Source organism: Spermophilus citellus (genome assembly GCF_964194105.1).
Source record: "Spermophilus citellus genome assembly, chromosome: 4".
Classification (NCBI taxonomy): domain Eukaryota; kingdom Metazoa; phylum Chordata; class Mammalia; order Rodentia; family Sciuridae; genus Spermophilus; species Spermophilus citellus.
Window position 1 is genome coordinate 155,699,160 of NC_138185.1, and position 22,071 is coordinate 155,721,230.

General features: G+C 37.0%; 1 protein-coding gene across 1 annotated transcript; it reads right to left on the reverse strand.

Moving 5' to 3' along the window:
* Nucleotides 1–432: 432 nt before the first annotated feature.
* LOC308648256 (dehydrogenase/reductase SDR family member 7-like) lies at nucleotides 433–14,427 on the reverse strand (the record flags this gene model as incomplete). The annotated part of the gene is made up of 7 exons (XM_081292910.1): nucleotides 433–492; nucleotides 1,455–1,670; nucleotides 2,686–2,808; nucleotides 4,996–5,235; nucleotides 5,712–5,818; nucleotides 7,682–7,834; nucleotides 14,304–14,427. 7 exons carry the CDS (start codon nucleotides 14,425–14,427, stop codon nucleotides 433–435), a joined length of 1,023 nt encoding a protein of 340 aa, XP_081149036.1.
* Nucleotides 14,428–22,071: the final 7,644 nt, after the last annotated feature.

Sequence of the window (22,071 nt, forward strand, 5' to 3'; positions counted from 1 at the left end):
CAATCCCTAAGCATTTTGTCAAATTTTGGTGTTTTCCCCAGTAATTCATTTTTATGGCCTGCAAAACGTTGGAACAAATTAAATGTGTAACAAGTGGATTAGGTGTTTCAGTGGATTGCTTGAAATAGTGGCAGATTATATAGTGACATATGGAGTATGATCCTACTTGATAATTCTGCTTTTTTATGTCAATCTGTATTCACTGAGTTCTAAATCAAGGTAATAACAAAATATCAAAAAGAAATAACAAACAATAAAATACATCTAAAACATTTACCTTTCTTTGCACAATTATAATCTTTAATTTTGAGATTGACTCCTTACATTTGCTGTTCAAATGATACATTAAACTCTTCTGATGGTCACAATTGTATCAATCAGTTAATGAATCACTCCACAAATTGCTATAGCAAAGAGGTCTAAAGAGAGTAATCAGCTTTTTCCAACGATGTGGCCATAGGCACATGTTAGATGTGCAGAGTACTCCAGTAACTAGGTAAAAGGAGCATGTCCAACATAGTGTGCATGGACCTGTCTAGTGCAATCAGTGCTTTGACAGAAGAGAACATAGGGCCTGGGGTACACCTAGTCCTGAAGAGAGGTGGGAGGGAAGGGCAAGGGATCACTTCAAGAAGGTGACCCCTGGGCTGGGATTGTGGCTCAATGGTAGAGCACTTACCTAACACATGCAAGGCCCTGGGTTCGATCCTCAGCATCTCATAAAAATAAATAAATAAAAGGTATTGTGTCCAACTACAACTAAAAAAAAATATTTTTTAAAAAAGAAGAAGGTGACCCCTGACCTGAGAAACTGGTAGAATGGGTAGGACTTGCTGGGGAAAGTCAGTGGGGAAAAAGCACTTGGACACATATATTGATCAAACAGTAAGTGTAGAAGAAAAAATGGCAAACTTTGGTTTGATTTTACCAAATGGTACAAAAGTCATTTATCTAAGACTAGCCAAAATTTACAGTAAACATTCAGATATGTTTGGGGATGGAATACTTTTTAAATTTTTTTTATTTGTTCTTTTTAGTTATATATGAATGTAAAATGTATTTTGATGTATCATATATTTAAGGAGTATGTGGAGCTACTGGTCGTGTATTCATACATAAACAAGGGAAAGTTATGTCTGATTCATTCTACTATCTCCCATTCCCATTTCCCCTCCCCTCCATGCCCCACCCCGCCTTGTCCAATCTTGTGAACACGCCCACCCCTATTGTGAGTCAGCATCCGCCTATCAAAGAGAACATTTGGCCTTGGGGTTTGGGGAATTGGCTTACTTCACTTAATGCCATAGTCTCCAATTCAAGTACTTCTTTATACACTTCATGTTAATATCATGAAAGGGGTGGAAAGGTAGCAAGAAAGTTTTATTCACTGTAGGATTTCATACTTTCCTATAAATTAGGTACATATTATTAAGAAATATTTAAGTTGCTCTTACCACACCACTCTTAAAGAGATCAATCCTTTTCTCCCAGAACTTGTGGATTATCCACCAGGCCAACGTTGGCATATATTGCCACAAATATGGCACCAACAAGTAAGGTTGTTCTCCAATCCAAACTTCTTTCAAATTGTTAGCCATGGCAACTAACATCAGCCTTACACAACGACTAGTAGCCATTTGGCGATCCTGAATCTTATTATGGTCGACAGTCTAAGAAAAAAATTAAAATTAAGTGAATGCTGGATAGTTTCCCAAGCTATTTCATAAAATATTTAAGTTAGAAAAAACAAGAGAACAACAAGTTTGTGTTTATCCTTTAGTGAGGTCTCATTTCCCTTAGAAGTCCCCATAGACTCTAATAGTAGTTTTAAACTTTTGCAATATTTCATATTTAAGTTTTATTTGATGCTGGGCATCAAACTTGTGGTCTTTTGCATGCTAACTCATTCACTGAGCCACATCCTGTCCTATTTTTGTAATATTTCAAAAATATTAATAGGAATCATATGTTTTATCAGATAAGAGTATATGGGCTGGCTAAAAGATAAGTTTCTTCTCTTTTAATTAAAATTACTTAATCTTAGAGGGATGATATAATTATCACCTTAGTAATAAAAATAAACTTATTGTGAGATATATATATATATATATATATATCAAATGAAATCACATAAAAATTTAGACCATGAGGGGAAATGCTAGGGATTAATACTAGTCAAATTACATTATTATATTGTGTGCATGTATGAACGGGTAACAAATCCCAAAATTATGTACAACTAATGTGGAAAAAAATTGATGTCATGCAGATGAAATTAAAGAAGATAAATGGTGTTTCTAAATAGGTTTTTAAAAATCCTATTACATAATAGCAAACAAACAATGGCAGCCTACTTATGAATATTATCTTAGCGATTTCATTAGCCTTATTGAAACTGATACCAATGCTATCTTTAACAATTCCAGCTAACTAACAATTTTCATCATGCCAGTTAAGTTTGGGGCCATAAAAAAGTTTCTGATGAGCTGGGGATACAGCTCAGTTGGTAGAATGCTTGTCTTGCATCTACCAACTATACTAACCAGAGTCTCAAGGCCCTGGGTTCTAATCCCAGGCACCACCAAAGAAAAATGTTTCTGACATAAAAATACTAAAGAATAATAATATAACACCAGCATATAACTAGTAAATCATTAAAATTATTAAACTACTAGAAATTTTTACCTTTGTGACTTCTTCAGTTAGCGCATTCTTTTTAATATTTGAATGGACAGGTCCTGGACAAATGTTAGAAACTATTATGCCTGGATGTTTGGTAAGTTCAATTTGGAGGCTATGTATGAAACCCTAATAGACACAAAGGGAAAAAGAAAAAAAGAAAAAAAAATGACAAGATAATCAAAAAGCAAATAATATTAATTATAATCTTATATCTCATGATTTCTCAAAATATGCTTTGAAATGCCTGAGTAAAGGACAAGTAGTGTAATCATGCAAACTTGTTAGGCATTTTTCACTGTGAGTCCAGGGTTGATCCAGCAAAGACATTCTCAATTTTTGCTAGGTATTAGCAGTTTGCTACCCTGTAACAGTGGCTCTTGCCATCAATGGTTTTTATATTTAGCAAGAAACTAACCCAGTAGGTTCTGATACACCCTCCACATAGCAATCCTCATCTCCCTCCTCCAAAACAAGTGTATGTTCTCCAGAAATCACCAGAGTGAGCTTTCTCTGTATTCCCTAGAGTCATCTAAAGTACCAGTGTTTGGGGCAATAGGGAGTACAGAGGGATCAATGCTGCACAGAAATTCATCATGGAGAAAGAATCCAATCTTCCAATTGATATTACTACCTTAACAGGATGATTTAGTTTCAGCAAACATGTACCTAGCCACTTAAAATTGTAATATGATCATCTACTGAATGACATTTGTAGAAACAAACTGGTCATTTCTAAACCAACAGGGAATCAACAGAAATCTGTTTCTCTTCATCTCTGTTGATAAATTAGGAGTTTTCAAAGACTACATTGTTATAAAGCCAGATTAACTATTGTTAACCATGGTACACTCACATATGATCCAATATCATTATTCAGTTACCAGTTCTTAAATGCTAACCCCTAACAAACTATGAGATGCATGATTAATCCTGGGCCTCGTGAGCATTCAGAGGGTTCCTGCCATCTGAGACTGACACAGGGCCTGTGAGAAATGAATGCTTTGTAAATGAATGAAGAGCTCTCAAACCTTTAAATTCTGCCTCTCAATAGTAAAAGCAGAAAAGACATCAAGCGAGCCACTCATCAAACACTGAGACATGTCTCTTAAGATGGTACAAACCTCTTGTTGGAAATACCATCTACTGTAACATGTAAACTTTTCAGTGAAACATGTTCACTTCATGACCTGCTGGAAATCTTAGAAGAAATTGAGCTCTTCACAAAGAAAGTAGTGTTCAACTAGTGGTAATACTAACCAGAGTCTCAATCTACCACATCATATCAGAAGATCAAATCTAGTAATTAACAGAGAGTCTTGGAGGCAGGCCAGACAGTTATCTGTGATTTACTGGGAGCATCCTGCACATCTTATGAGACTACTGGCACCGGCCACATCTGCCCACCTGAGGTTTGCCCAAGTTTCTCTGTAAGAGATGATTGACAGCCCATTGCTGAACAGGAGAAAATCATAAGTACTGCATTCCATATCATCACCCACTGAAAATTTCTGATCTCTAATGAAAAGACAAATGTCGTAATGAACCAAAGTCTCATGTTCTCATGAGAGTGAGGTGACCATGCAGCTATTGCCTTTTATTATTCCAACAGTGAAACATTTGATTCAAACTGACCTTCAACAGTATTACTTTTATATTCTGGGTCTGGTTTAATCATTCTCCTCCGATTTGCCTTCTATGTTCTTTATATCCACACTTACACCTCATTAGTTAGGAAACTCAAATCAAGCTCTTTTCCTGGCCTTGGCCTTTGTTAAGATTTCTTTTTTCAATAGAACCCATGTGGACAGAATCTGGATTTTTCCCAGTAGGGATATGAGGCCCAGGACTAAGCAACCAGCTGGCAGTATCTTTTTTCACTTTCATGAAAGCAAGTAAAAAGGGAAAGGAAAAGTAGTCACAGTAATGGGAGAAAAAAGCACATCCTGAAATCTGTGTAGAAGAATGGAACAGAGGACTCACAGTCTATCACCAGGATGAGGTAGAAATAGGGATAAGGTGAAGGGTGACATGCTGACTAGATTATATATGCTTTATAAGAGCAAAATCATTTTAATATTCCCAGGATCTGCTTCAGTATATGGCACAGTATCAGTGTTCAATATATACTTGTTGGACAGTTTGTAGCACCTGTGGTTCAAGTCTTTTATTTTTATTTTTTTTAATCATGTACTGGGGATATCTTTTACCAAAGTTCTCCTATTTCTGTTTCCCCACATTATTGCCTAGTTCCATGGATAGTCATATTCCTCATTTGGGTCAGTTTTTATCAAAGTTGAGTTTTAGCAGGCTTACCCGAAGAGCATACTTGCTGGCACAATATCCACTGGCTATTGCTATAGGTACAAAGCTCACAAGGCTATTCACAATAACTATCTTTCCTTGTTTCCTCTCAATCATGTGAGGTAGAACACATTTTGTCAAGGACACTGTTCCTAAGTAGTTAAGCTCAATTAGCTCCTTGAAGAAATCCATCTTGGTATCCACAATCAAAGAAGAGTGTGCTTTTCCAGCATTGTTGACCAGAACATCAATCTAATAAAATAAAACCAGAAAAGAGATGCTTAAGGTTATCCTATGGATGGATTGAAAGAATTCCTTGTCATGGTTGCTTATGTCATTAACTTGAAAAACCAATGAAACAATTTTATATTTATAGAATTTAGTAGTAAAAACATAACAAAATCATAATAAAATAATCACAATGCAACTATGGTACTCCCATTTTATGTAAATTTTTATAGAAAATAATAAATGTCAAAAAATTATAATAGCACCTTCTTTCTGTCTACAGGGAGCAATTAGTAATTGATATGATGTAAAAATTATTAATTACCTAAAGACATAGACTCAATGATTAACTGGCCCAACTCATAGGCCTGATCTCACCTCATGTGCCTAAAGTTCTTACAATGAAAGCACTATAGATGGAAATATCCTTCCTTTCTGGTTATTTCAAAGCCAGACAGAGCAATGTTGTTAATGCTTTGTGAATATAAATTGCTACTTACCCTACCAAACTCCTGGAGAACAGCTTTAGTTGCCACCTCATGGGAACTTCTGTTAGCCAGGTCAAAGGGCAAAACGAATATATCTTTTTCTTTTAAATTTCCATTGCCTAAATAGAGACATTTAAAAATTAGTGGGGACAGCATGACATAGATCCACTATGCTCCTTGCTACTCTCAGTTTAACCTGGTGGCGAGAACCATCTGTGTGCTGCGTGTGGACCACATTGAACATGGAAGCCTAATGAATAGGAGAATTTGGTGTCTGGGAATTTCCAGTAGACATTTCCTCTGGCTGACTGCCCAGACACATTGTGAGCCTTATTCAGCTCTGTCAAAGGTCCCATGCAGTACCAGAGATGGGGTGACGTGCTGTAGAAGCACAGCTCCTCTGACATGGGTGTGACCTGCCAAGATGCCAATTAGCCTGCTGACTTCAAGAAATCACAAAGCAAGATTCCTCCCCAAACTTTATCCTTGCCTTTAATGTGCCCCCTTAAATAAACCACAGGGGCCATTTTCTAATTGTCTAGCACTAGCTCCTGTGTGGAGTGGACCTATCAGGTGCTCCATCCCTTTAGAACTAACTCTGACATTGTCTTTTGTTCTTCACTAATTATTCTAGACTTTACTTTCTCAGGTGACTTATGTTAAACCATGACGCAAAGATCACCAACTCCAATTTTAAATCAAATTAAAGCAAGGTGAAATTCCAACTGGCTGGGACTGTCTCTCCCAAAATCCTTGGGTTAGAGGACAGTACCCCAACTCTCTTGAAGCATGGTTTTATAGCACAAAAAGTTGCAAAAGGAGGGTGTCTTGAAAACTTACAGATAACAGGATTTTGATAAGCATAATAAAAAGGCAGATAGGAGGTTAATGATCTAAATGGTTCAAAACTTCAAGTTAGGGAGTAAATTTAGATCCCAACATCAGAATTGTTGAGGCACCGCTAAGGTTTCAGAGAGGGTTGTTATCTAGTCAAGGAAAGCCAGGCATGGATGAGTTCAAGGCATGAGCAGCCATTCCAAGCAAGTTTAGAAATCGCAGTAATTTATAATAAAGCCGAAATTAACTTTTCATGCCTTTGTGATGAAATGGCTCTCAATCTTAAGAGGGAATTAGGCTTTATCAGAGGATGTGGGGAAAAAGGCACATTCATACATTGCTGGTGGGACTGCAAATTCGTATAGTCAATCTGGAAAGCAGTGTGGAAATTGCTTGGAAAACTGGGAATGGAACTACCATTTGACCCAGCTATCCCATTCCTCAGTCTATACCCAAAGGACTTAAATAGAGCATACTACAGGGACACAGCCACATCAATGCTTATTTCAGCACAATTCACAATAGCTAAACTTCAAAACCAACCTAGGTGCCCTTCAGTAGATGAATGGATAAGAAACTTTTATATATATATATATATATATAAAATGCACACACAATAGAATATTACATGCTCCCTTGTAGCAATAATATCTAATATTTTAGCAGAATGAGTAAGGATCCATCCTGCCCACTTTCAGTGGTTACATACATGAATGTCATGGATAAGAAACAAACTGTTATTACAAAAAAAAAGAAAGAAAGAAAAAGAAAGAAAGAAAGAAAGAAAGAAAGAAAGAAAGAAAGAAAGAAAGAAAGAAAGAAAGAAAGAAACTGTTCTTTCTGGAAGACAAAATATAAGTCACATTGTCACTAAAAAGTCACCAGCACTGGACAGAATAGACAGTTACTTCCTAATGTCAAGAGTCAGTGCAAAAAAGAGTAGAAAGCTGACAAAATGAGGCAGGAAAGATGAAGGGAAGCCAACTAAGATGCGACAGGAGAAAAGGGCCAGGGTCCAGCACTTGGAGCATTGGAGCCAGGGTGCACTGGCAGGAGAAGCCCATCTCTGCAATTCCCAGGCTGCACTTGAGTTTGCAGTCTACCTGACGTCTAGGAAGCACAGCTGCTGTTTTAGGTTCACTCACCTAGGCATTTTCTTTTCACCCTCTCCAGCTCATGAACTCTTCTGGCTGACAGCACAAGAGAAACTCCCAGTTTAGACAGCTGGTAAGCCAGCTCCTCGCCAATCCCACTGGATGCTCCAGTCACCCACACCACCAGTCCCGTCAGCTCCTGTTCTATTGAGGAAGGAACAGGGTTGGAAGGCAGAAAATAAGTGACGGATTATACCCAATATCAAAGACTGGAAAAAAATAAACTTTAAACAATACCACTAAAATATTAAGACCTAATAAACATGGAGCTTAAATATTTAAATTTTCTAAGAAAATTCTTGATATCTAATATTTCAAAGGCATGAAAACACATCACATTAATAACTTATCTACACAGTAGTTTATGCATTTCAGTATCTTGGTGAATTTTTCCAACTTTACTTTCAGGTAAACATTGTAATTCCATAATTTATTCCAAGGTTATATTATCCACATGTGTGATAAATAATAGTAAAGCTAAATGAACAGAAAGTCATTGCCCAGACTCACTTTCAACATTCATGGTGGGCTCAGATGAGGTGATCCCTAAGGTTTCCAGCCTGTTTTCAGTTCAGTTCTTTCAATTTTTTTGAAATTATGTTATTAATAAGCAATGCCAATATTCCAAGTGCAGTTCTATAAGATGTAATCATCCTGCATGTTTAAAGTAATATTTTCTGCATTTGCCAATCATATTGGATTTCTGCCAGCTAATGTCCTTTTGTAATAGTGACAAAGAACAGTGAACATGAGCGGTGGGAACATAGAAAGTGAGGGGTTATTTCCATAGCCTGAGCCTATGCACTATCCCTCAATATGTATTTCAAAGGAGCAACTTACAGAAAGTCATCCTGGCACTCTTCTGACATAAGATAATAGCCCAAACAGCGTATTATTCTCAGGGGAGAGAAGTTACTACCCAAGGCTCCTCCTTTGATATGTAAGGACAGATTTCCCTGGTCTAAAACTACCATAAAATCTCTAAAAACAATTTCCAGACAAAACCAATCCACACACACCAACATAAATAGTTGTCTTTGGGTCCTTGGTATATTATTTAGTCTTGTTGTAATTATAAGTTTTCATACTTGTTGCATTCACTTAGATACATGAATGAGATCTATGCAATAATACGTCTTAAAGCTGGGACACCAAGAAGGGAGTTGTCATTCCCCTCTCAGAGATGACCCACTACATAGGCCTCTCTCTCCCCGCCCCCTTTCTCTTATGCTTCTTACCTTCTTTCTCTTCTAATAAACTATCTTTTCCTATTCCAATAAACTTTGTTGTATTTCTACTACGTCTTGTCTTACTTGAAATCTTCCCTTGCAAAAACAGAATGAAATATCTGAGCAGAATCTAGTAGTTCACCCAAGATTGTTTTTTTCTTCACAGTTACATTCTATTAAACACTGTGAAAATGGTCCAGTAGTAAGCTGATGAATAGTTTATTTGTGCTACAGGGGATGCTAGCCACTGTCTATCTGAACCTGTAGAGTCACTGTGGTTTACTTCCTTTGTGCTTTATTTATTGAAGTATGTATTATAGATTTAAAATAGCAAAAAAGTTGTTACTTAATTTTACATTTCTGATTTTACATCAGGATACTTGAAATCAAGAACCTAGTATACTGTTTAATTAAGCACTTTTTAAATTCAGTCTTGTTAAGTACCAGTTCTGGTGACTGCCAGGGTTCAACTTCCAGCTCCACCACACAGCTCTGAGCATATCCCATGAGTTTAGTGCCCTAATTGTCCAGAACTAGAAAAGTGGTTAGTAATTAACTCTCTCACAGGATTATTGATATTGAGAAAGATGAGATAAAATATGTAAATCACTCACAGAAACATCTTGCATGTAACCAGTGCTAAATAAATGTTAATTATAGTTATCACAAAAATTTTTAACAGGTGGAATTTAGAGCAGAAAATAGAGTCTACCCACCCAATAATTTCTTTAAATGTCTCCTGCCTAGGGCAAAAGAGTTATTAGTCTGAATTACTTAACATTTTTAATGACATCTATGTGCTTCACTTTACCTTATTAAAACCCTCACAAGAACCTTATGAAATAGTATTATTATCTCACTGTTTTGAAAAATAAAACTGAGGTTAACAAAGATTAATTTATCCCAACTAGATTATAAATTCCATCAAGGTTGGGACCCTATCTTGTTTCTTTATAAGCCCTGGTGCCTAACAATGAGACTGAAACATAGAAAGGACTCCAAAACTGAATAACTAATCAATACCAAAGAACCTTGGCAGCTGGGATATGAGCCTAGGTATTTCCAACTCTTCTTTATGGTACACAAATTGAAATATGATCAATTTTCTTTGCTGTGCTAGGGTTTAAACCCAGGCCTCACCCATGCTAGGTAAGCCCTTCCACTGAACTATACCACTAGCCCTAAGTTATAGTCAATATTTTAAAACTAATATGTTTCTTTCTTTTCCCTTCTTTCTTTTTCTTTTAGGGATCAGGAATTGAACTCAGGGGCACTTGACCACTGAGCAATATCCCCAGCCCTATTTTGTAATTTATGTGGACACAAGGTCTCACAGAGCACCTCACTTTTGCTGGGACTGGCTTCGAACTCACCATCCTCCTGCCTCAGCCTCCTGAGCCACGGGGATTACAGTTGTGTGCCACCATACTTGGATAAAACCAATGTGTTTCTTAAACATTCCAGAAATACATGTCTTTAGGAAAAGAGTCTCCTTTAAACATCTGAACCTAGAGTGGAAATAGCCCTAGCATTGTGTCTGGGCTACAAATCTCTCCTTTTAGGTGATGTACATTTGTGGAAAGGCTCAACTGAGCCAGAAAGACTTCACAGGAATGACCGGTGTATATTCAGACAAACCTTTATTAGCTATTAACTATTCATTTTTCCAAGTATTTTCAATACTTGGACTCTAAGGGGAATATGGTTTCTTTGGAATTGTTTACTAACTGACTTAGAGCTAAAAAGATTTCTTCATCTTTACACAAGAAGCAATTATTGCATAAAGCCAATAGTCAAAGTGTCCAGGCTCAAGTTCACCTCAGTACACTCAGGTCTGACATCACCCTCCCACCCTGAAGAAGACTTTTTTTGTTTAGCACCAACTTTCATTTACATTTCACAGAATCTGGCATATATGAAGACCCCCCAACCAACCCATAAAGAGCTCCTGAAAGTAGATTCTTAGAAACTTACAATCAATGCTAAACCCAGTTTGAAAATCTGTCCTCAAACCATCGACTAGTCTCCACTTCCTTCCCTCCCAGGCTGTGGAAGCTCGTCATCTGGGACTTTCACACAAGTCTAATCATTCAAGGGCTCTTTCTTCCACTGACGGGATACAGCTTTAACTTCTACCCACTGGCAGCAGTGGGCAGCAGGCCTGCCTTCTGGCACCAGAAAGAGTAAATCAAGCCTCTTCCACATGGCCATCCTCATGTGCTTGAAGACAGCTGTTCTATCCTCCCTGAGGGCTCCCATCTCTGGCTTCTCTAAGGCTTAAATAAACATATTCAACTTCTGCTGCTTTCCTCATGTGTCCTCAGCACCAGGTCCTGAGCTCTGCTCAAACCCCCTGCACAAGCTCCCATTGCTTGTTCAATGCTCCTGTTGAAGGGAGCTGGCTACAGAAGGATGCAGGATTCCAGTGGGGTCAGGGCAATGCAGAGCAGGATGAGCTGACTCCATTACTTCCCTTGTCTTGCAAAAGATTAGGTCTATAACCTGATTATGTCAGGTTCCTGATGCATCCCCAGTGCCCAGCACAGAGGCATCATTGATAGTTGTTTCTTTAGGCACTAAATGTCTGCAGTTGTAGCCCAGACCCGCCTCAGCTTTGCTGAAAGCCACTTCACAGCTGACTCACACTGAGGTTTTCTCTCAGCTAAAACCTGAGTTCTCTTTGTGTGTGCTGCTGTTGTCTCTTTTCATGCTCTGGATTTGTGCTGTAAAGTTTCCTGGATCAAACAGTATCCATGTTGTTGCCTTAAAATTTTACTTTTAACCTTCACATGCTTGGAAATGCAGCGAATTCTCTAGAAGGACACAAAAGAGGCAGAAAATATTGGTCGCCTCCAGAGAAGCATATTGGAAGGATGGGGCACAAGAGTAGATCAAAGTTTATTTATTTTTAGATACCCTTTCATAGTTTTAAATTTTATATTAGATGAGTGTGATGTCTAATTTTTAAGATGAAAAAATTTTATCTACATAATAGCCAAGGAGATCTCTTCATCTTTATGGTCTTAGCTCTTTGGAGTATCTGAGTTGATTTCCATATTTTTAAAATTTTTTTTCTTTATTCTTCCACCCCTCCAGAATCTTCTTAGATAACTTCCCCCTCTAGTGTCCCCTAATGACATCATAATTTCATGAATATTCAATATTTTTATATACTGCATGTATTTTTGCATTTACTCTATACATTAAAGGAGCACTAAAAAAAGAAGTCATATAAGCTTACTTTTTGTCAATGCAGAATAAGAATGGTTAAACTTTTAAATTAAAAATTTAAAACTATTAGGACTTTAACTATTTCTGTTAAAAATCCTTTTATTAAGTGGTAACTTGTTATTAAAATGTAAATTTGTAACATACAACTACATAATTGTAATTATATTTAAAATCCTTGGGGCTGGGGATGAGGCTCAAGTGGTAGCGCGCTCGCCTGGCATGCGTGCGGCAGGGTTCGATCCTCAGCCCCACATACAAACAAAGATGTTGTTGTCTGCTGAAAAATAAATATTAAAAAAAAATCCTTTAAAACCTTTTTTCAAGGAAGAGTAAAACAGTTGAATTTTTTTAATATTTATTTATTTATTTTAGTTTTTCGTTGGACACAACATCTTTGTTGGTATGTGGTGCTGAGGATGGAACCCTGGCCGCACGCATGCCAGGTGAGCGCGCTACCGCTTGAGCCACATCCTCAGCCCACAATTGAATTTCTTAAACGTTAGTATTAGAGACCTTAACTTTTAACTTTTATTTAATATGAGAAAGTAACTGTTAGCTTCTGGGTATTCATTCAGATACTGTCAACATTTTAACTTTTCAGACATAGTTTGGTGAATTAAATGACTTGTAAAATTATGTAATAAAAAAGAAACTAATTTTATTTCTTTCTCCAAGTCCAAATGAACACAAAACATTAAAGACCAAACACAAACATCCACAAGGCAGTTAATGACAATAAATGGGCAGGAATATTCCACCTGTTGAAATGAAGCCATAAATCAAGATAAAGTCCTACAGCTAATAAAACTGCATTGTATGGGGATTCCTGATTCCCTAAATAAATAAAGGTATTGTGTCCAACTACAAATAAAACAAAGATGGACTGGAGGTGTAGTCCTTTCCTAGGCCATAAAACAAACAACTCACAGAGAGAACACGAACATAGCCATCTATTTACCATAGTCAGACCAGCTGCAGTAGCGCCCTATGCATTTACTCAAGAAAATCAAACTAGAGAAATTAAATATCACAGAATAAGATTTCATCCGATAGGGTTGAGCTTTGGAGAGGCACAAAACACTGCACGGTCAGAATTTTTTCCAGTGCCCAAGAACCAATTTTTACCTCCACACCTAAGCCTTTCAGAAAACATCTTATTCTGACTTACTATTTTATTTCCTCTGATATACTTCCAAGTATATCCTCTGCTATTTCAGTTCCAAGTCTATCTTCTGACCTACTATTTTACTTCCAAGCCAACTTCACCTCATGCTTCAGGTATTTACATACAGGAAACTTGGTCCAGGGAAACTCCAGCTTTGGGCAGATCGTTTCATTTGTCTGAACATCAATTATTCTATATAGAAAACAAGAGTAACACCTACTTTGTGCCAGTTTTGTGAAGTCAAACGTTATGCTTGTAAAGTGCTGAACACACTGCCTATCTAGTACACACTGTATTCATGAATACACACACACACACACACACACACACACACACAATTAGAGAATCATCAAATAGGAAGCAAGGAAGAGACAAAAGAAAGGTAGGCAGCATGCCCCGTAGTGTGCCAAAAATTCTCTCTCCCCAGGCACAATGCCAGTTCAGCTCTTTGTAGTGTTACACTTTTCTTCTGGTTGAGTAGGCAGGTGGAAGACTTCATTACCTCAAATTTGATTCTAAAACTACATAAGAGCGAGAAATAGAGGATAAATGACTTGAGGAAGACACACAAAGACTCTTTACTAGGAGACTGATGTTCTTACAATGCAGGGGGATGCTCCTAGTTTCTGAAAGTATCCTCCCCTGACACTGCACTGGAATCCCTTGGATCCTAGCTGAGAAATAAGAGTCCTGAGGGCATCCTCCAATTCCAGTGTTCTGTAGTTTGGCAACCCTGGAGAGGTTTCTTAGGCTGGAAGCAAATCATTGACTTATTGGACCAGGAGAGAGGACCAAAGAGTGGATTGCCTCCTTACCCTTGCTTCTTACTTCCCTCACCACGTTTCCTGGGAAAGGAACCACCCTGAGACTCAGAGGCTCCATGCAATCAGAAGTCACCCAGAAGGAATATGGAGCCAGTGGAGACCTGGATGGACTTCCACTGCTCACTAGCCCAGTCTCAGGGTTGGTGGCCTTGGAAGGTCCTCACCTGGTCGTCGCCCCAGCCACTCTGACCACATCAGAGTCAGGTCTCCATCAGCACACAGAAAGCACAGCAGCTTCACCAGAAGCAGGAGCAGTGCACACAGTGCCAGCAGCAAACTCCAGCTCATGGCCTTTCAGTGTAGTTCTGCTAGCAGAAGACTGCCCTGTCCCCAAGCAATGCTTCAACTCTAAAGAATCTGAGCCCTAAATGACCTTTTGCTTTTACCTTCTGGCTCCACCCAGAGAATAGGCAGGAAAGAGGAGTGGCCCTGGCCTGCCCCAGGGGCACAGACAGCTGAGGTGTTAGATGCTACCCTCAAACTGACCACTACCATTGATGCTGATGCTGTTCGGCTTGCTTGTGTACCTAATGAAGGTTCAAAGACAAAAGTCCCAAATGTCTTAATTAGTGACACTACTGCTGGTATAGTAGTCAACAGGATTTATGGATAATAAGAAAGAGTTTGGGTTTTGTTTTTGTTTTTTTAATTTTAATTCTACACATTTTTTTCTTGACTTTTTTTTCAGAAATATCATTCATTCTATTGTTACAATCAAGATAATCTTACATAACTTACATTCTATTCAAGGTAGCGCCAAAAATTTTGGATTACCATCTTTGATTCATTGTATTTTTAGACAGTTTTTTTTTTTTTTAATTTAGGGCCTGGGATTGTGGCTCAGTGGTAGACCACTTGCCTAGCACATGAGAGGCCCTGAGTTCAATCTTCAGCACCATGTAAAAATAAATAAATAAATAAAGGTATAAAAACGTAAAAATAAATAAATAAATAAATAAAGGTATTGTGTCCAAATACAAATAAAAAATAAATTTAAAAATTATTTTGGTTAGGATACAACATCAAGATATACCTTGACATAATCACAAACACATGAGAGAAAAATAATAGTCTGTTTTTTAACAGGTGTTTTGAGGGCAAGTACTTTTCTTCAAGGGCCTCCAATTCCAGTGATTCTGATTCTGCCTTGGAAAGAAACAAACATTCAAACCTTGAACCTGCCTAAACCCTATGATGAAAAATTACAAGTCTGCTTTAAAGGACATAGAAATAGTTTATTCTGAGCTAAATACCAGTGACCATGGCCTAGGAACAGATTTAAGTTACCCAAATGATATGTTTCACTGTGAAAAAGGTTACATGAACTTTAATAGTCACAGGAGAAAGAAAGTCATAAATCAATATATTTATAAATTACATTAGTATTATGTAGGCACCCTCTTCCCAACTGGGCAAATCTCTTCTATAGGCTATAGATACTATAGTATTCTTAGTTTTAGGATTGTTGGAGGCTGTGACACTGGAAATGGTCCAAGGGAATTCCCTGAGGGTGGGGCACATGAACCCAAGACAAACATCAAAGAAATTAGTTTGAGAACTTGTGGGTAGAGGCACAGATTCATTTAGGATTTATTTAGGGAAGCAGATACAAATTCCAGGGAGAAATCTGGCTGTCTCAAAAATGAGACACCTTTTGGGGTGAAGCAAGGAAGATACATTCCAGGAAGAATGCAGGCCCTCTTCAGAGGGAGACACAGTCACCCCTTGGTTTGGCATTTTAGTGTTTATATGGGGACAGTAGATAGGGGACAGGCTAGAGGTGAAGTCGGGAAAGAGTTATGTGATTTCCTGTTTTGTCATCACTTTGGGGCATTGTCCTCTGTTACTCATTACATTTGCTGTGTAATCAGTATATTAAATTTTAATCAGTATATTAAAATCTTCTGGTGGTCACAATTGTATAACCAGTTAATGAGTCACTCCACTAATCGCTATAGCAATGAGGGCTAAAAGGAGCAACCAGCTTTTTTTCATAGATGTGTACACAGGCACATGTTACACATGCAGAGTAAGTCAGGAACAAGGTTACAGGAGCATGTCCTGCATAGTGTACATGGACCTGTCATAGCAATGCAGTGGGTGCTTTGACAGAAGGAAGCACAGGCCCTCCTGTGTACCTAGTCCTGGGGAAAGGTGGGAGGGAAAGCCAGGGATCACTTCAAAGAGGTGACCCCTTACCCAAGAGACTCGTAGGAAGGGTAGGACTTACTATGGAGAGACAGTCTGAAAAGAGCATTTGGACACATAAAATGGTCAAACAGTAAGTATAGAAAAAACATGGCAACCTTTGGTTTGATTTTACCTCATAGAAAACTCATTTCTCCAAGACTAGTCAAAATATACAGTAAACATTCAGATAAGTTTGAGGATGGAATACTTGTTATACTTTTCATTTTAATATCATGAAATAAGCGGAGAGGTAGCAAGAATGTTTTATTCACTATAGGATTTCATACTTTCCTGTAAGTTTGATACCTGATATTAAGAAATATTTAAATTGTTCTTACCACAATCTTTTCCTTCCATAATTTGCTGGTCATCTACCAGAACAATGTTGGTATATATTGCCACAAACATGCCACCAACAAAATAAGTTGTTCTGCAATCCAAACTTCTTTTAAATCATTGCCCAAGGCAATTAACATCAGCCATACACAATGACTTGTGGCCATGCTATGCCACCAAATTCCATCGTGGTCTGCAATCTAAGAAAAGTTTAAAATTACATGAATGCTGGGTATTTTCCCAAGCTCTTCCATGCAATGTTTAAGCTAGAAAAACCCAAAGGCCAACTAGTCACATCCTTTTGGAAGGTCATATTCCCCTTAAAAATCCCCACAGCCTACCCGCCCATCCCATGCCACTGTGGCCCGGAGTTCCAGGGCAGAGCCACCCCTCACCCACACTGAGAACCACCCCGCACTGGGGTTCCTTATTCACCAAAGCACGGCTCCACAGCCCAACATCAGGAAACATACAGGCTTGAGGCTGCCACTGCCATGAAATTGGGATATCGCCGCTTCTATCAAGAGATAACAATAAGGACCTAGTAAGACATCACCAAAGTCCCTGTGTTCTGGCTTTACCAGAGGTTTCTCTACTAGAGGTGTGAATGGTTATCCTGTTGCTGAGATAACAGGGAGTCTTGCATAGGGTTGCCTATCTCTTGTTTCTCCTACTAACAGCCAACTTCCTATGATTATCCCTCTCACTAGTCATATAATCTAATACTTCCATATTCTCACATTCTACCTCATAAACATCTCAGCCAACCGCCCAGTCCACCTTTGACCATCAGAAACTGTTAATCGTTACACAAACCTATTGATTGTATGATTGAAGATAACCGAACTCATCATTTCTGTTTATAGTAAAAAAAAATGTAGTGTAAATGTAAAAATGGAAGCTAACTGATATATGGCTGCACACTGGGTACATTGAGTGCTATAATATTGATCTCTCCCTTAAAAGTGAGGTCTTAGTAAACTGTAGGCACATTATAATACAAGGGCAGAAGCTGTAATACCTCAGACCTACACTACAAGAGAGGAAGACACATAGTCATCGTGAAAAAACAAGGGAGGAAAGTGCCTCAAACAAACCAACACACTACAACAATAGAATCCAGAAACAGTGAAGTAGGTGAAATGTCAGAGAAGGAGTTCAGAATATACATAATTAAAATGATTTGGGAATTAAAGAATGATCTAAAGTGAGCAGATACTGGCAAAAATCAATCGCAACAACAAAGAAATAAGAGAGAAAATACAGGTTGCAAGAGATTACTTCAAGAAAGAGATAGAGACACGGAAAAGAAACCAAACAGAAATCCTCTAAATGAAATAAACAATAAGCCAATTAAAAAACTAATAGATAGCATCACCAACAGACTAGACCACTTGGAAGACAGAACCTCAGACAATGAAGACAAAATATACAATCATAGTTGACCTCACAGTGAAGATGGTAAGAAACCATGAACAGAATTGTGGGATACCACCAAAAGACCAAATTTAAGATTTACTGGAATAGAGGAAGTTTCAGAGATTCAAACCAAAGGAATGCACATTCTCTTCAATGAAATAATATCAGAAAATTTCCCAAGCATAAAGAATGAATTGGAAAACCAAATACCAGAAGCCTATAGAACACCAAATGTACAAAATTACAATAGATCTACACCAAGTCACATTATATTGAAAATGCCTAGCATACTGAATAAGGATAGAATTTTAAAGGCTGCAAGAGAGAAAATCAGGTTACTTATAAGGAAAGATCAATTTGGATTTCACCAGATTTTTCAACCCTGACTCTCAAAGCCAGGCGATTCTGGAACAACACATACCAAGCTCTAAAAGATAACGGATGCCAACCAAGAAGCTTATATTCAGCAAAATTAGGCTTCAAATTTGACAATTAAATAAAAACCTTCCATGATAAACAAAAGCTAAAAAATTTTATACCAAGAAAGCCTGCACTACAGAACATTCTTAGCAAAATATTCCACAAGGAGGAAATGAAAATCTACAAAGGGAAGACCTACAATAAGAGTCAACTAAAGGAGAAACCAAGTCAAGCTAAATATCAAAAATAAATAAAAATGACTGGTAATACAAATCATATCTCAATAATAACCCTAAATATTAATGGCTTAAACTCACCAATCAAAAGACATAGGATGGTAGATTGGATTTTTAAAAAAAAAGACCCAATAATATGCTGCCTCCAAGAGACTCATCTCCATAGGAAAAGATGTCCACAGACTGAAGGTAAAAGGTTGGGATAAAATATACCATTCACATGGCTACGTAAGCAAGCAGAGGTTTCCATCCTCATATCAAATAAAGTAGACTTCAGGCCAAAGTTAGTCAAAAGGGATACAGGTGGACATTTCATACTGCTTAACAGAACCATACATCAACAATACATAACAGTTTTAAATATATATGCCCCAAATAATGGAACATCTATGTTCATCAATCTTCTCAAGTTCAAGAGTCAAATAGATCAAAACACAATAATTCTGGATGACTTTAACACACCTCTTTCACCAATAGATAGATCTACCAAACAAAAGCTAAACAAAGAAACTATAGAACTCAATAATACAACCAATAACTTAGACTTAACTGACATATATAGAGTATATTATCCATCAATGAGCAAATACACTTTCTTCTCAGCAGCACATGGATCTTTCTCTAAAATAGACCATATAATATGCTGCAAAGCAAATCTTAGTAAATATAGAAAAGTAGAGATACTACCCTGCATTCTATCAGACCATAATGGAATGAATTTAGAAATCAATGATAAAATAAAAAATAAAAGCTACTCCAATACATGGAGACTGAATAATACACTATTAAATGAACAATGGGTTGCAAAAGATATCAAGGAGGTAATTAAGAAATTCTTAGAAGTAGATGAGAACACCAATACAACATATCGAAATTTCTGGGAGACTATGAAGGCAGTACTCAGAGGAAAGTTCATTGCATGGAGTTCATTCCTTAAAAGAAGAAAAGGTCAACAAATAAATGACCTAATATTACATCTCAAAGCCCTAGAAAGAAAAAAACAAATCAACCCCAAAAGCAGTAAGAGACAGGAAATAATTAAAATTAGAGCTGAAATCAGTGAAATTGAAACAAAACAAATAATTGAAAAAAATTGACAAAAAAAGTTGGTTCTTTGAAAGAATAAATAAAATTGATAAACCATTAGCCGTGCTAGCGAAAAGAAGGGAAGAGAAAACTCAAATTACTAATATCTGTGATAAAAAAGGAAATATTACAATGGACAGTAAAGAAATATAGAAAAAATTTGAAATTATTTTGAAAATTTTTACTCCAGTAAAATAGAAAATATCAAAGACATCAACAAATTTCTAGAGGCATATGATATGCCTAAACTAAATCAGAATGAAATACACAATTTAAACAGATCAATTTCAAGAAAGGAAATAGAGGACGCCATCAGAAGTCTACCAACCAAGAAAAGCCCAGGACTGGATGGATACACAACTGAGTTCTACAAGACATTTAAAGAAGAAATAGCACAATACTTCTCAAACTATTTCATGAAATGAAGAAAGAGAGAACATTACCAAACTCATTCTATGAGGCCAATATCACCCTGATTCCAAAACCAGACAAAGACACATTAAAGAAAGAAAACTTCAGACCAATATCTCTAATGAACATAGATGCAAAAACTCTCAATAAAATTCTGGTAAATCAAATACAAAAACATATCAAAAAGATAGCATCATGATAAGTAGGATTCATCCCAGGAATGCAATGTTGGTTCAACATACGGAAATCAATAAATGTAATTCATCACATCAAAAGACTCAAAGATAAAAATCATATGATCATCTAGAAAGCATTTGATAAAATACAGCATCCCTTCTTGTTCAAAACGCTTGAAAAACTAGGGATAATAGGAACATACCTGAACATTGTAAAGGCTATCTATGCTAAGCCCCAGGCTAACATCATTCTAAATGGAGAAAATTTGAAAGGATTCCTTCTAAAAACTGGATACCCTCTCTCACCACTTCTATTTAACATAGTTCTTGAAACTCTAGCCAGAGCAATCAGACAGACCAAAGAAATTAAAAGGATTTGGATAGGAAAAGAAGAACTCAAATTAGCACTATTTGCAGATAATATGATTCTATACCTAGAAGACTCAAAATATTCCACCAGAAATCTCCTAGAACTAATAAATGAATTCAGCGAAGAATCTGGATATAAAATCAACACCTATAAATCAAAGGCATTTCTGTACATCAGTGCAAATCCACTCAAAGTGAAGTTAGGAAAACCACCTCATTTACAATAGCCTCAAAAATAAAATAAAATACTTGGGAATCAGCCTAACAAAAAGAGATGAAAGACCTCTACAATGAAAACTATGACACCCTAAAGAATGAAAGAAGATCTTAGAAGATGGAAAGATCTTCCTTGTTCTTAGATAGGTAGAATTAATATTGTCAAAATGACCATACTACCAAAGCACTATACAGATTCAATGTAATCCCAATCAAAATCCCAATGGCATTCCTTTTATAAATAGAAAAAGCAATCATGAAATTCATCTGGAAAAATAAGAGACCCAGAATAGCCAAAGCAATCCTTAGCAAGAAGAATGAAGCTGGTGGAATTACTATTCCAGACTTAAAACTATACTACAGAGCAATATTAAATAAAACAGCATGATATTGACACCAAAATAAACCTGTAGACCAACAGTACACAATAGAGGACACAAAGTCTAACCCAGATAACTTCAGTTATCTTATATTAGACAAAGGCACCAACAACTTATATTGGAGAAAAGATAGCCTCTTCAACAAATGGTGCTGGGAAAACTGGAAATCCACATGTAACAAAATGAAATTAAACCTCTATCACTCACTGTGCACAAAACTCAACTCAAAGTGGATCAAGGACCTAAGAATTAGATCAGAGACCTTGCACCTAATGAAAGAAAAAGTAGGTCCAAATCTCCATCATGTTGGATTAGGCCCCAACTTTCTTAATAAAACTCCTGTAGGGCAAGAATTAAAATCAAGAATCAATAAATAGAATGGATTCAAACTAAAAAGCTTCTTCTCAGCAAAAGAAACAATCAGTGAGGTGAATAGAGAACCTACATTTGGGGAACAAATAGAGCACATCAGATAGAGCACTAATCTCTAGGACATATAAAGAACTCAAAAAACTTGACACCAAAAAAATAAATAACCCAATTAATAAATGGGCCAAGGAACCAAACAGACACTTCTCACAAGAAGATATACAATCAATCAAGAAATATATGAAAAAATGTTCCACATCTCTAGCAATTAGAAAAATACAAATCAGAACTACTCTAAGATTTCATCTCACTCCAGTCAGAATG